Genomic DNA, 15,594 nt, shown 5'->3' with positions numbered 1-15,594 from the left:
TTGCTCTCCCAGTGCTTTGAACTGAACTCTACTGAAGGAGGAACAATAATTTACAAAACAAATAAGTACAAAGAGAATCTTTTCGACTGAAATATCCCTCCTCAGTGTTTCTAAGAGGAGAACTTCACCAAGTGGCCCATCAGGACACTTCATATTCCAGAATGTGATAATGATCCCGACTGTTTGTCAGCTGGGAGCAGACGTCTCCCTCTTTAATTTTGTGACGGGATTTTCTGGATTTAGATTCACACCCGAGCCTCCTTCCTCCTCATTTCATTTTCACTGCAATAAACTCTCCTTACGTGTAATTTGAAAACAATATTCCCCGAGCAGTCACACGGTTGGAATCAAAATGTGCCGATCAGCATTCGAAGAGATCCTTAAATAAACCCCCAAAATCCTGTCTTTGTTTCATGGGCGTCTGGGCTCCAACAACCACCCGGAGCGCCTCCTGCTGGACGACTCGCAGCATTACAAGTACTGAAGAAAAGTTTTCTCCAGCCTTCCTCCTCAATGTTTTAGTCTCCGTACTCCTCCTCATCTTCTCTCTTCTATGCTCTCCTCTGCATTTATTCTCTAAATAGTTAAAAATAGAGAATCTTCAGAAGAAACTTCACACTGATTGTTTTCGTGCAACAGATTAAAACTTTATTTCGAGCAGCAACAGAACTTAAAAACCAACATTCAACAGAAAAACGGACCAACACAGACTTTCTCCCTCAGAGTTTCAGTTTGGTCTCAAACGTTGGGAGGAAAAACAAACTCCGAATCAAAGTGAAGAAGAACACCAACAAACAAACATCTCTTTAACCGTCTTCTTGCAGAGGCTTCGCTGCTCCTTCTCTCGACAGCCTGTCGGCCTCCTCGTTGCCGTGGTAGCCGGCGTGACCTGGGATGTGTATCTGGAGGAAGAGGAGAGGAAGAGTGAAGACAACTTTCTGACCTGTGAAGTCGTCTTTAAATAAGTTTCATCTCTTTAAACAAGTTTCATCTCTTTAAATAAGTTTCATCTCTTTAAACAAGTTTCATCTCTTTAAATAAGTTTCATCTCCTCGAGATGAAGCAGCCGGAGTTTAAAAGTTGTGAACAGCAGAAACAAAACCATTCACTCTTCACTGCGGGTGTAATGAGCCTCTGGTGCCCCCTTGTGGCCGTCGGTCTGCCCTGCAGACAGGGTGAACCGTGGACCGGACCGGACCCTGCTGCAGGCTGATATTTACCCAGACCACCTCCAGCTCTGCGTTCAGTCTGTCCAGCTTCACGAAGTCGTCTTTGTTGATGATCGGACCTCCAGATTTCAACCTCCAGCCGTTCAGCTTCCAGTTCTTCACCCACCTGGTCACACCTGCAGGGGGCAGCAGAGGGCCCAACCAGTGAAACACGTGGTTGAAGATGGAGGTCAGCCCTGAGATGTGTTCAGTGTGACTCACCGTTGATGGTGAACATGCTGTCGGTGTAGAGGACCAGCTTCCTGATGTTCTTCTCTTTGGCCTGTTCCAGCGCTCTGCAGGCGGCCTGCCGACAGGTGAACACAGGTGTGAATCTTGTTCTTCGAATGAGACATTCCTGATCATGAACGAGATGTTCTTACTTGTATCTCGGCGCGCTGGTTGGTCTGTCGGCCCTCCAGACGCTCTGCAGCATTTCTGCAGCGACAAACTCCTGAGTTTATTGACTTTGTTTTTCATTTTGAAGCGTTTGCTCATGTCATTTCTAGAATAAGAAGCCGTTTCCTCACAGCGGGTGGTTGCAGCCCCAGAACACTCCGATGCCGGCGCGAGCTCTTTTCTGTCCGTTACCAGAGCAGCAGCCGTCGGTGTAAACCACCACGGCATCACCTGCACGGACGGAGACCTTCTCTAGTTCTACTTTTACAGACCGCGGACGTTCAATCACCTTCATTTACAGATCAAAACCTCCAACCTCACCCATGTATGTGAATCCGTCTGCCGACGAGCTCTCCGTCTGTTTGACCCGTTTGTGAGGAGACTCCGCCTCCTCCTCGTCTGAGTGACACCTCTTCTTGCCGAGAGGGATGTACTCCAGCGGCTCCGGGCCTCGTTTAGGAAGCGGACTGATGTCGGACTCCAAACTCGGAGTCACTGAGACAAAAACGAAAACACTGAGAACGTTGTGGCGTTTTCACTCGTCCTATTTAATGACCTTGAGGACGTATTTAACCTTCAGCTGCCTCAGAGACACCGTGACTGTTTTCTGTTGCTGTTGGGATCTTTTTAATGGTTGTTGGTATTTGACGGGATTAAAGAAGAAAGTGTTCATGTCAGCGTGGACCAGTTTACCTTTCTTCACCTGTGGAGCTGCAGGAGGCTCCGCCCCTCTGAAGAACGCCCAGGCGTCGCGCTCTGATGCAAACTTCTTGAAGGCGGCGGCTGGAAATTTTTCCACTTGGCTTTTACATTCATCCCTAAATCACAAACAGAAACAGGACAATATTGATCACTGTTCAAAAAAATCTGAACAGGAAATGACTTGCTTGGAGTCTGTTTCCCAAACCTGAAACACAATATATTGTCTATTGAATTGTAATTACTGTAGTTCCTTTGTGAGAACCATACTGGGCTGAACACCTCTTCACATAAAAATCTTACAATTATATTGTTTTTTCCAAGACATCTCATAAGTCTTAAACAAACAGCTGAGATCTTTTGATAAACGTGGCAGAGCTTTAGATCCCCAGTGTCTTCCTATAGAGGGGCTCCAGCACTGCCCGATGCTGGGTGTGTTTTAATGGAGGAAAATGTAATATCATTGAAATAAGCAGTTGCTGATACCTGCAGAATTAAAGAGTGGATTGTGATGGTCACAAAAACTAGAAAAATATCTTTTCCACGGTGTGTTGTTTTACAAGAGACTGAAGGAGACGGTGAATCACCAGTTTTCTGAATGGAGTTTGGAATACATGCAGTGAGTGATCTGTGACTTCCAGAGGAGCGAGCAGACATGACGGATGTGAGCAGTCTCACCATGAACCGTAGACTCACCATGACCCGTAGACTGACCGTAGACTGACCATGAACCGTAGACTGACCGTAGACTGACTGTAGACTCACCATGACCCGTAGACTGACCATGAACCGTAGACTGACTGTAGACTGACCGTAGACTCACCATGAACCGTAGACTGACCGTAGACTCACCATGACCCGTAGACTGACCGTAGACTGACTGTAGACTCACCATGACCCGTAGACTGACCATGAACCGTAGACTGACTGTAGACTGACCGTAGACTCACCATGAACCGTAGACTGACCGTAGACTCACCATGACCCGTAGACTGACCGTAGACTGACTGTAGACTCACCATGACCCGTAGACTGACCGTAGACTGACTGTAGACTGACCGTAGACTGACCGTAGACTGACTGTAGACTCACCATGAACCGTAGACTGACCGTAGACTCACCATGACCCGTAGACTGACCGTAGACTGACTGTAGACTCACCATGACCCGTAGACTGACCGTAGACTGACTGTAGACTGACCGTAGACTGACCGTAGACTGACCGTAGACTCACCATGACCCGTAGACTGACCGTAGACTGACCGTAGACTCACCATGACCCGTAGACTGACCGTAGACTCACCATGACCCGTAGACTGACTGTAGACTGACCGTAGACTGACCGTAGACTCACCATGACCCGTAGACTGACTGTAGACTGACCATAGACTCACCATGACCCGTAGACTGACTGTAGACTGACCGTAGACTAACTGTAGACTGACCGTAGACTCACCATGACCCGTAGACTGACTGTAGACTGACTGTAGACTGACCGTAGACTCACCATGACCCATAGACTGACTGTAGACTGACCGTAGACTCACCATGACCCGTAGACTCACCATGACCCGTAGACTGACTGTAGACTGACCGTAGACTCACCATGACCCGTAGACTGACCGTAGACTGACCGTAGACTCACCATGACCCGTAGACTGACTGTAGACTGACCGTAGACTCACCATGACCCGTAGACTGACTGTAGACTGACCGTAGACTCACCATGACCCGTAGACTCACCATGACCCGTAGACTGTAGACTGACCGTAGACTCACCATGACCCGTAGACTGACTGCAGACTGACCGTAGACTCACCATGACCCGTAGACTGACTGCAGACTGACCGTAGACTCACCATGACCCGTAGACTGACCGTAGACTGACCGTAGACTCACCATGACCCGTAGACTGACCGTAGACTGACCGTAGACTCACCATGACCCGTAGACTGACCGTAGACTGACCGTAGACTCACCATGACCCGTAGACTGACCGTAGACTGACCGTAGACTCACCATGACCCGTAGACTGACCGTAGACTGACCGTAGACTCACCATGACCCGTAGACTGACCGTAGACTGACCGTAGACTCACCATGACCCGTAGACTGACCGTAGACTGACCGTAGACTCACCATGACCCGTAGACTGACCGTAGACTGACCGTAGACTCACCATGACCCGTAGACTGACCGTAGACTGACCGTAGACTCACCATGACCCGTAGACTGACCGTAGACTGACCGTAGACTCACCATGACCCGTAGACTGACCGTAGACTGACCGTAGACTCACCATGACCCGTAGACTGACCGTAGACTGACCGTAGACTCACCATGACCCGTAGACTGACCATAGACTGACCGTAGACTCACCATGACCCGTAGACTGACCATAGACTGACCGTAGACTCACCATGACCCGTAGACTGACTGTAGACTGACCGTAGACTCACCATGACCCGTAGACTGACCATAGACTGACTGTAGACTCACCATGACCCGTAGACTGACCATAGACTGACCGTAGACTCACCATGACCCGTAGACTCCCGGGTTGAACCCTTTCCTGACCGCGTAGAAGAACTTGCCCTTCGCCATGTCGTCAGCGGCGCTGCAAACACTCCTCCGGACTGCTCTGAAAACACCGGTCAGTCTGAACATCACTGTCCGCCGACATGCTGCCGGGAGGCGGAGACGGAGGTGGCTCGCATCGTGAGATTAAATAAACGTCAACAAATCTAACAGTTCGGCGCGTTTCACGCTGACTTCCTGAAATGTTGTCAAATTTAAGGTTGCCCAAACTAGCTACGGACTAGCTATTTTGTTGACTTGCTCTGCATCATAAAATAAATATAAAAGTTATTCTAAAAACATGGCAACCATATAACATATCTTGTAGTCTTCCCAGACCGGAATCGGGCGTTTGTTTAAAACGTAAATAATGCGACAAGGAAAAAATAAATCCAAAAGTAGCTACCAGTCATCAGTTACCTTCAGATGTGTCTGTTTTCACTAAACTCTCGCGATGCTTGATATCACGCCAAGCGTGGATCCTAAGTCTCGCGATATCGAAATCAGCCGCCGCGATTGGATTAATCCAAGTCTCGCGATGTTCCGGCCTCTTCCTTGGCCGTCGTTGACAGAGGTTAGTCGTGCCGATTTTCACCGGACTGGTTTTTCTGTTCTAAAATGTACTTTAATGGCGTTTAATTGTGAAGTTTACGTCCGATGAGGTATTTAAAGACGCTGATACGTTAGATTGTGTGATATTCAGGAGCGGATGGCTCTCAAAGTCTGGAAATGAATCGTAGTCGAGTCTCCGGAGGGCGGTGGTGGAGCAGCTAGCAGGCCGGGCATGTGTTCAGTCCGCCGGAGGAGGAGGACCAGAAGCTCCGATCAACTTTATCAACTTTATTAACTTTATCAACTTTATTAAACTCTTTAAACTGACGAGCCGGCAGGTTTCTGTAAAATGAAAGTGGTTTAAACCTGAGCAGGTCGGTCAGCTGGCCAGTTTCTGTTAAACACGCTGAACTTTGATTTGTGGCTTCAGCTCCGTTTATTTTCAGGTCTTTGTAATTATTGATTATTAATTATTGATGATTAATTATTGATTATTGTCTCTGAGTTTGTGTCCTGGTTCAAGTTGAACTCCCGCTTAGCACAGCGCTGGTTACCGTTAGCTGCCGGTTCTCCGGGAGACCCGGACCTGCTGGTGCAAACTAACCCGGCGACCTGCACATGTAACCGGCCTGTGTCCCCCACAGACTGAGGCCATGTTCAGTACCAGCGCCAAGATAGTGAAGCCCAACGGCGAGAAGCCAGACGAGTTCGAGTCCGGGATCTCCCAGGTAAGAGTGGAGGAGAGGTGGAGGAGAGGAGAGGAGGAGGTGGAGGTGGAGGGGTCACCTCGTTATTCTGATAGAAAACAGGACAGAAATCACATGTTTATCTGGTGGAGTTCATGTGATTCATCAAGGAAAGCATCATAATATCAGGAGTGAGGTGACTGATGTGTGTGTGACCTCATTACATGTATATATTATATATAATTATTATTAGTGAGGTGACTGATGTGTGTGTGACCTCATTACTTGTATATATTATATATAATTATTATTAGTGAGGTGACTGATGTGTGTGTGACCTCATTACTTGTATATATTATATATAATTATTAGTAGTGAGGTGACTGATGTGTGTGTGACCTCATTACTTGTATATATTATATATAATTATTAGTAGTGAGGTGACTGATGTGTGTGTGACCTCATTACTTGTATATATTATATATAATTATTAGTAGTGAGGTGACTGATGTGTGTGTGACCTCATTACTTGTATATATTATATATAATTATTAGTAGTGAGGTGACTGATGTGTGTGTGACCTCATTACTTGTATATATTATATATAATTATTAGTAGTGAGGTGACTGATGTGTGTGTGACCTCATTACTTGTATATATTATATATAATTATTAGTAGTGAGGTGACTGATGTGTGTGTGACCTCATTACTTGTATATATTATATATAATTATTAGTAGTGAGGTGACTGATGTGTGTGTGACCTCATTACTTGTATATATTATATATAATTATTAGTAGTGAGGTGACTGATGTGTGTGTGACCTCATTACTTGTATATATTATATATAGTTATTAGTAGTGAGGTGACTGATGTGTGTGTGACCTCATTACTTGTATATATTATATATAATTATTAGTAGTGAGGTGACTGATGTGTGTGTGACCTCATTACTTGTATATATTATATATAATTATTAGTAGTGAGGTGACTGATGTGTGTGTGACCTCATTACTTGTATATATTATATATAATTATTAGTAGTGAGGTGACTGATGTGTGTGTGACCTCATTACTTGTATATATTATATATAATTATTAGTAGTGAGGTGACTGATGTGTGTGTGACCTCATTACATGTATATATTATATATAATTATTAGTAGTGAGGTGACTGATGTGTGTGTGACCTCATTACTTGTATATATTATATATAATTATTAGTAGTGAGGTGACTGATGTGTGTGTGACCTCATTACTTGTATATATTATATATAATTATTAGTAGTGAGGTGACTGATGTGTGTGTGACCTCATTACATGTATATATTATATATAATTATTAGTAGTGAGGTGACTGATGTGTGTGTGACCTCATTACTTGTATATATTATATATAATTATTAGTAGTGAGGTGACTGATGTGTGTGTGACCTCATTACTTGTATATATTATATATAATTATTAGTAGTGAGGTGACTGATGTGTGTGTGACCTCATTACTTGTATATATTATATATAGTTATTAGTAGTGAGGTGACTGATGTGTGTGTGACCTCATTACTTGTATATATTATATATAATTATTAGTAGTGAGGTGACTGATGTGTGTGTGACCTCATTACTTGTATATATTATATATAGTTATTAGTAGTGAGGTGATGGAGATGCAGGTGTTGACTGATGTGAACTTCCTGCAGGCTCTGCTCGAGCTGGAGATGAACTCTGACCTGAAGGCTCAGCTGAGGGAGCTGAACATCACTGCAGCAAAGGTGGGACTACCAGTCAGATTAAAACATTATGTATCTGGAGATGTTGGACCTTGAGTCCGACCCGACGTGGACATCCAGGAGCGTCCTGGCTCTGTCCTGGTGGCGTTATGGGAGCGTAGCTCTGAGACGTCCAGTCCCGTTCCACACCGTCGGACACTAAGCTGCGTCCCCGGCTGCTCGCCGGTGAGGACGAGCGTCCTGCATATTCCTACATCTTCCCAGAGTCCTCTGGACCGTGACCGGGGAGTTAAACCATGCAGTGCACATGATCAGACACAACCGGTGTTTAATGGTGGAATACTTCACGTTCACTCCGGTTATTTAAAGCTAAATCCATCTTTGGTTGAAAGGTTTCTGGTCTCCTCGTCTTCACTCCGTCCAATCTGTTTCAGGAGATCGAGGTCGGTGGCAGCAGGAAAGCCATCATCATCTTCGTTCCTGTTCCTCAGCTCAAGTCCTTCCAGAAGATTCAGGTGCGTCTGGTCAGGGAGCTGGAGAAGAAGTTCAGCGGGAAGCACGTGGTCTTCATCGCACAGGTGAGGAGGATGATGATGGTGGTCAGATTGAAGATGAGATGGGGATTATGTCCTGAACTGTGAGGCTCGTTCAGGCTGCATGTGATCCGTCTTCATCTCAAAGTTTAAGGTTTGTTCTCCGAGTGTTGCTTCTTCATCTGTTCAGGAATCCTGCAGAGACGAGTTCTCGTTGGGAATCAAGTGAAAGATGACCTGATGAAAACTTAGTTTACATCTAAATGACTTTTAAACCTGTTGAAGGTCCCGGTGGACTCGTCCTGATATATCGACACGATGCTTTAAAAAACTGAGATGAGTGTGTTGTCTCCGACGTGGACATCCAGGAGCGTCCTGGCTCTGTCCTGGTGGCGTTATGGGAGCGTAGCTCTGAGACGTCCAGTCCCGTTCCACACCGTCGGACACTAAGCTGCGTCCCCGGCTGCTCGCCGGTGAGGACGAGCGTCCTGCATATTCCTACATCTTCCCAGAGTCCTCTGGACCGTGACCGGGGAGTTAAACCATGCAGTGCACATGATCAGAACCAGAACATCCGTCTGACCGCCTTGTTTTGATGTTTTATGTGAATCCTGATCATTAATTTAATGTTGTTGACTTCCAGAGGAGAATTCTGCCCAAACCCACCAGGAAAAGCCGCACGAAGAACAAGCAGAAGCGTCCGAGGAGGTGAGTGGACTCGGTTCTTCTGCAGGTCCGACGGCACCACACGTTCCAAATAAAAACCTGCACCGAGTTCCTTTTTATTTTGGGATGTAAAATCAGATCCACTGTGATGAAAATGTGAATTTTAGACTTCTTCTTTCTTTCTTTTCTTTTTTTTTTATACAAAAAAAAACTAGTTTTAATTTCTGTGACATCACAAACCCGACATGAACTGATAATAACGTTTGTCGCCGGTTTATTTTTTATTCAATGAACTTTTATTTGATTATTTTCATCTCTATTTCATTTCTAATAGTTTGTCATCAGCTTGTAAAGCTTTATTAAATTGCACTTGACTTGTTTTAAAGGTTCAATTTAAATAACTTTAAATCTGACCAACAGTCATAAACCTGAAACATTGATTGTTTCACTTTTAATACAAATAGATTATTGAAGTTGCTGCTGATTGTCTCAGATCTTAACACATTATACCTAAATGAATATTTACAACGGAGTGAAAATGAGGTGATTGTGGAGGTCATTGAGGTCCAGCTGTTTGGAAAAAGGATGAAAATCAACTTCCTTCATGTTCAAGTTTCTGGTTTTTGACACTAAAAGAAAAACTGCTTATAAATGGAGATGATTGCTGAAGCCGACGTGGACATCCAGGAGCGTCCTGGCTCTGTCCTGGTGGCGTTATGGGAGCGTAGCTCTGAGACGTCCAGTCCCGTTCCACACCGTCGGACACTAAGCTGCGTCCCCGGCTGCTCGCCGGTGAGGACGAGCGTCCTGCATATTCCTACATCTTCCCAGAGTCCTCTGGACCGTGACCGGGGAGTTAAACCATGCAGTGCACATGATCAGACACAACCGGTGTTTAATGGTGGAATACTTCACGTTCACTCCGGTTATTTAAAGCTAAATCCATCTTTGGTTGAAAGGTTTCTGGTCTCCTCGTTTTTATTTCATGTTTTTGATTTGAAGTTAAACTAATCGGTGCACACGAGCTTCGCTGACTCACATGAATACACGTTTATATTTTACACCAGCATAATTAAACATGTATATAAAGTGTTTTTTATGATATTATTAGTACCTGATGAAGTTTTCAGTGTTGATATTAATTTAACTATAAAGTCTTTAAAGTAGCGTGTCTTCGTTTCTCTTGATTCATCTTTTCCTGATAATTCTGTCTATAAAGTGTATAAATAATAACATCACATTTTCTCAGCGCTCCAATTAACATCAGATTGTTTTTTTGTCAGTTTCATTTCTACAGCTGATTTAAACATTAGAAACCGTTAGAGACGAACAATAAAACAAAACAAAAGAAGTGAAGAACACTTCGATACGAGCTGTGAATAATACTCAAGTGCTTCTGTATGCTGCTGTAGCGAAAAAAATTTCCTCGGGGATTAATAAAGTAAATACCTACCCTAACCTAACCTAAGCTAAAAACATTTTGATTCAGTTAAATAGGATTTAATCTGAAAATGAAGTTGATGTTTTCAGTTGTGATTTAAACTGAACCAACAGTCTGAAATAGATTTGATTTTAATATTCAACTTTATAAAAGAGAATGTGTAATTAGTAAATATTCTTTTAGAGCATTGAAGTTGTTTGTATTGATTTAATATTGATGGAATCAGCTGTTTGTGTTTTCGTCCTTCAGCCGCACTCTGACCGCGGTTCACGACGCCATCCTGGAGGACCTGGTGTTCCCCAGCGAGATCGTGGGAAAGAGGATCCGAGTGAAGCTGGACAGCAGCCGGCTCATCAAGGTCCACCTGGACAAGGCTCAGCAGAACAACGTGGAACACAAAGTGAGTCCGGATCCAAATGGGTTTTTATTGATCGACTGGCAGGTTCTACTTAACATTCAGGGTTTGAATTTACATATTTGAAGTGTTTGGTTGTTCGGATCAGCTGTCAAATTCATAGATTACATCAATAATTAAAGTTTGTGATCCACAAGTGATCAGATTAAATCCTAAACCGAAGTAGCTGTTAGTTTGTCTCTGACGTGGACATCCAGGAGCGTCCTGGCTCTGTCCTGGTGGCGTTATGGGAGCGTAGCTCTGAGACGTCCAGTCCCGTTCCACACCGTCGGACACTAAGCTGCGTCCCCGGCTGCTCGCCGGTGAGGACGAGCGTCCTGCATATTCCTACATCTTCCCAGAGTCCTCTGGACCGTGACCGGGGAGTTAAACCATGCAGTGCACATGATCTACATTTTCCTTTTTAAATACTAAATAAGTAAATTTCAGTTTCTGTAATCGCTTCAAGAAGTTAAAGATCTGAATATGTGGATGTTTGCTGTCTTCCAGGTGGAAACCTTCTCTGGTGTCTACAAGAAGCTCACTGGCAAAGATGTCGTGTTTGAATTCCCTGAATTCCAGCTGTAAATGCAGATGACAAAATAAATGTGTTTACTGTCCCAGTTGGTGGTTTGGTTTTTATTTAGAAGATGAACACAGTTTTCATATCATTTAATCCTGAACAGCTTTAATTCAGCTCCACACGTTCTCCACATCCGTCTGTATTTAACAGTGTGGCGCCACCTGGAGGCTGAACTGGGTTTCACTCCCAAAGGGTCTTGACCAGAATTATTGCGTTTCCATGAACAGAAGTGTGTTGGTCCATTTCATGTAACACTTCCTGTTGAAGGAACTCTGCAGGGACGAGATGATCTTTCATTCAACCACCGACACTGACGTGAGCTCCGTACTCAGTAAATACTGAAAGTCACAGCATCTTCTTTTATAATCTGAGCCGGACCTCTTCAGACAAATCTTCAAACCACGTTTTAACACTTGGTGCATTGAAAAGTGACCCAAAAAACAATTATGAGCCATTTAAATTAACGGAACATTTTAAATATATCAATTTATTTAAAGTCACAAAGCAACTTAAAGATTAAAATATATACAATAAAAATATCACAAAGCAGATTTTAACTTGTGGAAACTTTTCATTTAAAAATGACTAAATTAGCAGATTTGAGCTTCATCAACACTGAACCAGCGTTTCCACCACAAACGTGTCCAGAGTAGATCTAGAAGATCTAGAAGATCCCGTAGATCTAGAAGATCCCGTAGATCCAGAAGATCCCGTAGATCTAGAAGATTTAGAAGATCCCGTAGATCTAGAAGATTTAGAAGATCCCGTAGATCTAGAAGATCCAGAAGATCCCGTAGATCTAGAAGATTTAGAAGAGCGACGCCGGTCCGGATCTTTCTGACGTCTTCTCATGATGACGGAGAATTTCCTCCTTATTTCTCTGTACTTCTGTGAAACTTCTTCCGATTTGTCCTCCCTGGCGTGAACACGGTCGAGGTCACGAGCTGCTCTCGGGTTGCAGCTCTGCGGCGCCCCCTGCTGCCTGGTGGCGCTGACCGATGTCCTGCAGCAGGACGGCGTTGGAGAGCCTCCACTTCCTGTACGTGGGCGGGGAGAGCGTCGGCGTGTCGAGGATCTGCTCCACCGCCAGCAGCTCCGACTGCTTCGCCTACAGGACCAGATCACAGGTACTTTTACTGCAGTACTGCACTTCATACACACTTCAGGTATTTGTATTCATGTATTTTCTTTTCATGTAACTTCACACAACAGCTGACGTTAAATATTTGTACCTCTAAATTCATCTGACTGAGTTACTTGAAGCTTTCTGATGACTCCGGTTGGTTTTGAAACAGACGAACTGATCAGTAACGTTAAAACGCACCGCGACAACTACGTTAAAAACAAGGAAAAAACTTAAACATCGCATTGAACCATCAAGATCACCGATTGGTGTAAACCATCTTTCCCTCAGACGAGCCTCGATCATCTCGAGTGCGACAAATTATGCTCACATGTTTTTTTATTCAATAAGACACTTGAAATAAATTATAACAGCATTTTTAAACCTTCAATGTGCTGCTGAGGATCCGCAGCAGGTGAAGCTTTTCGTTGACTTGGTCGTTCACACATCGCCGGATGAACGACGCCCTGAAGTCCTTCTGACCCGACGGACCAATCGGAGACAAGCTGGCTGCCTTCAGGTGTTTGTAGAGGACCTCCATCTCGTCAGGCGGCCCCTCTGGAAACAGGAAGTGGTCGGTTAGTTGGAGCAGCGGTGGGCGTGGTTACCAGGTAGCTGCGGGTGTTCACCGTGAGGGACTCGCTCTTCTGTTTGGTCTGCGTCATGTCGCTGAGGGCAGGACACGGCTGCACCGGGGACGTCCAACCAGGACAGCCGCTCGCCGCTCCCCGATGTCGCTCTTCTTCTTCTGGTCTGGTTTAAATCGTAGCCTGCTGAGCTGCTCTGATGTCTGGGTTCAAGGGTCAGCGTGGCGGACGGGAGGGAGGTGACGGAGAATGACTCACAGGGATGAAGATCGTCTCCCTGTAAGAAGGACAGACACTTTTATAGACGTAAACACGAGACACTATGCCCCGCCCATGTGAGTCCAACAGACACGCCCCCAAACACAGCTCTCTTTAAGGCCTCGTATTTAATTATTGCTGTTTTCACCCACGTTTTCAGAATCTGCCTCGTTCAGTTGAGAATCCAGACAACAGGAAGTTGATGCACCCTCGTGTTCATCGTGATCGCTGCCTTCACTGTAGCAGTCTGCAGAGGACACAGAATAAACAACAATGAAGAGACGGCAGGAAGTACAGGAAGTAACATATACCTGAACAGGTCATAAAAAGTCACACTATAGCGTGTCATCTAAAATATGATAAAAAAGTCACACTTTATCATATTTTAGACGACATGCTATAGTGTGATTTTTTTTTTAATCATATTTTATACGACATGCTATAATATGACTTTTTTTTATCGTATTTTAGACGACATGCTATAATATGACTTTTTTTATCATATTTTATACGACATGTTATAGTGTGACTTTTTTATCATATTTTAGACGACATGCTATAGTATGACTTTTTTTATCATATTTTATACGACATGCTATAGTGTGACTTTTTTATCATATTTTATACGACATGCTATAGTATGACTTTTTTTTATCATATTTTAGACGACATGCTATAGTGTGACTTTTTTATCATATTATAGACGACATGCTATAGTGTGACTTTTTTTTATCATATTTTATACGACATGCTATAGTGTGACTTTTTTATCATATTATAGACGACATGCTATAGTATGACTTTTTTTATCATATTTTATACGACATGCTATAGTATGACTTTTTTATCATATTTTATACGACATGCTATAGTATGACTTTTTTTTATCATATTTTAGACGACATACTATAGTGTGACTTTTTTTTATCATATTTTATACGACATGCTATAATATGACTTTTTTATCATATTTTATACGACATGCTATAGTATGACTTTTTTTATCATATTTTATACGACATGCTATAGTATGACTTTTTTATCATATTTTAGACGACATGCTATAGTGTGACTTTTTTTTATCATATTTTATACGACATGCTATAATATGACTTTTTTATCATATTTTATACGACATGCTATAGTATGACTTTTTTTATCATATTTTAGACGACATGCTATAGTGTGACTTTTTTTTATCATATTTTATACGACATGCTATAATATGACTTTTTTATCATATTTTATACGACATGCTATAGTATGACTTTTTTTATCATATTTTATACGACATGCTATAGTATGACTTTTTTATCATATTTTAGACGACATGCTATAGTGTGACTTTTTTTTATCATATTTTATACGACATGCTATAATATGACTTTTTTATCATATTTTATACGACATGCTATAGTATGACTTTTTTTATCATATTTTATACGACATGCTATAGTATGACTTTTTTATCATATTTTAGACGACATGCTATAGTGTGACTTTTTTTTATCATATTTTATACGACATGCTATAATATGACTTTTTTATCATATTTTAGACGACATGCTATAGTATGACTTTTTTTTATCATATTTTAGACGACATGCTATAGTGTGACTTTTTTTTATCATATTTTATACGACATGCTATAATATGACTTTTTTATCATATTTTATACGACATGCTATAGTATGACTTTTTTTATCATATTTTATACGACATGCTATAGTATGACTTTTTTATCATATTTTATACGACATGCTATAGTATGACTTTTTTTTATCATATTTTAGACGACATGCTATAGTGTGACTTTTTTATCATATTATAGACGACATGCTATAATATGACTTTTTGGTCATATTTTATACGACATGCTATAGTGTGACTTTTTTTTATCATATTTTATACGACATGCTATAGTGTGACTTTTTTATCATATTATAGACGACATGCTATAATATGACTTTTTGGTCATATTTTATACGACATGCTATAGTATGACTTTTTTTATCATATTTTAGACGACATGCTATAGTGTGACTTTTTTATCATATTATAGACGACATGCTATAATATGACTTTTTGGTCATATTTTATACGACATGCTATAGTATGACTTTTTTTATCATATTTTAGACGACATGCTATAGTGT

At 42.5% G+C, this 15,594-nt stretch overlaps 3 protein-coding genes and 4 non-coding genes across 7 annotated transcripts in view; 5 read left to right on the top strand and 2 right to left on the bottom strand.

Annotated features, from left to right (window-relative positions):
- Window positions 1-622: 622 nt before the first annotated feature.
- rnaseh1 (ribonuclease H1) lies at window positions 623-5,330 on the bottom strand. The gene is made up of 8 exons (XM_069177449.1): window positions 4,846-5,330; window positions 2,301-2,425; window positions 1,929-2,102; window positions 1,739-1,838; window positions 1,592-1,646; window positions 1,431-1,515; window positions 1,221-1,345; window positions 623-902 (listed from the first exon to the last, which is right to left on the bottom strand). Exons 1-8 carry the CDS (start codon window positions 4,971-4,973, stop codon window positions 807-809), a joined length of 888 nt encoding a protein of 295 aa, XP_069033550.1. The 5' UTR covers window positions 4,974-5,330; the 3' UTR covers window positions 623-806.
- rps7 (ribosomal protein S7) lies at window positions 5,323-11,510 on the top strand. The gene is made up of 7 exons (XM_069177450.1): window positions 5,323-5,457; window positions 6,080-6,163; window positions 7,824-7,895; window positions 8,288-8,431; window positions 9,030-9,094; window positions 10,743-10,893; window positions 11,398-11,510. Exons 1-7 carry the CDS (start codon window positions 5,338-5,340, stop codon window positions 11,473-11,475), a joined length of 714 nt encoding a protein of 237 aa, XP_069033551.1. The 5' UTR covers window positions 5,323-5,337; the 3' UTR covers window positions 11,476-11,510.
- LOC138215393 (small nucleolar RNA SNORA73 family) lies at window positions 7,957-8,164 on the top strand. The gene has a single exon (XR_011179724.1). It is a non-coding gene; the product is annotated as a small nucleolar RNA SNORA73 family (small nucleolar RNA).
- On the top strand, window positions 8,738-8,945 carry LOC138215392 (small nucleolar RNA SNORA73 family). Its single transcript, XR_011179723.1, has one exon. It is a non-coding gene; the product is annotated as a small nucleolar RNA SNORA73 family (small nucleolar RNA).
- On the top strand, window positions 9,723-9,930 carry LOC138215391 (small nucleolar RNA SNORA73 family). Its single transcript, XR_011179722.1, has one exon. It is a non-coding gene; the product is annotated as a small nucleolar RNA SNORA73 family (small nucleolar RNA).
- On the top strand, window positions 11,089-11,296 carry LOC138215394 (small nucleolar RNA SNORA73 family). Its single transcript, XR_011179725.1, has one exon. It is a non-coding gene; the product is annotated as a small nucleolar RNA SNORA73 family (small nucleolar RNA).
- The window catches only part of cnksr3 (cnksr family member 3), a 79,704-nt gene continuing 75,613 nt past the window's right edge, over window positions 11,504-15,594 (bottom strand). Inside the window, exons 19-22 of the mRNA XM_069177487.1 lie at window positions 13,591-13,685; window positions 13,223-13,457; window positions 12,979-13,151; window positions 11,504-12,578 (exon numbers count right to left, since the gene is read on the bottom strand). Of these exons, the coding sequence (XP_069033588.1) occupies window positions 12,408-12,578; window positions 12,979-13,151; window positions 13,223-13,457; window positions 13,591-13,685 (674 nt within the window). The 3' untranslated portion in view covers window positions 11,504-12,407. The remainder of the gene's footprint in view (window positions 12,579-12,978; window positions 13,152-13,222; window positions 13,458-13,590; window positions 13,686-15,594) is intronic.

The sequence above is a fragment of the Embiotoca jacksoni genome, unplaced genomic scaffold, assembly GCF_022577435.1.
Source record: "Embiotoca jacksoni isolate LCO1_2020_lvr unplaced genomic scaffold, fEmbJac1.0.p SCAF_73, whole genome shotgun sequence".
NCBI lineage: Eukaryota > Metazoa > Chordata > Actinopteri > Embiotocidae > Embiotoca > Embiotoca jacksoni.
This window is presented reverse-complemented; position numbering and strand designations above follow the sequence as displayed.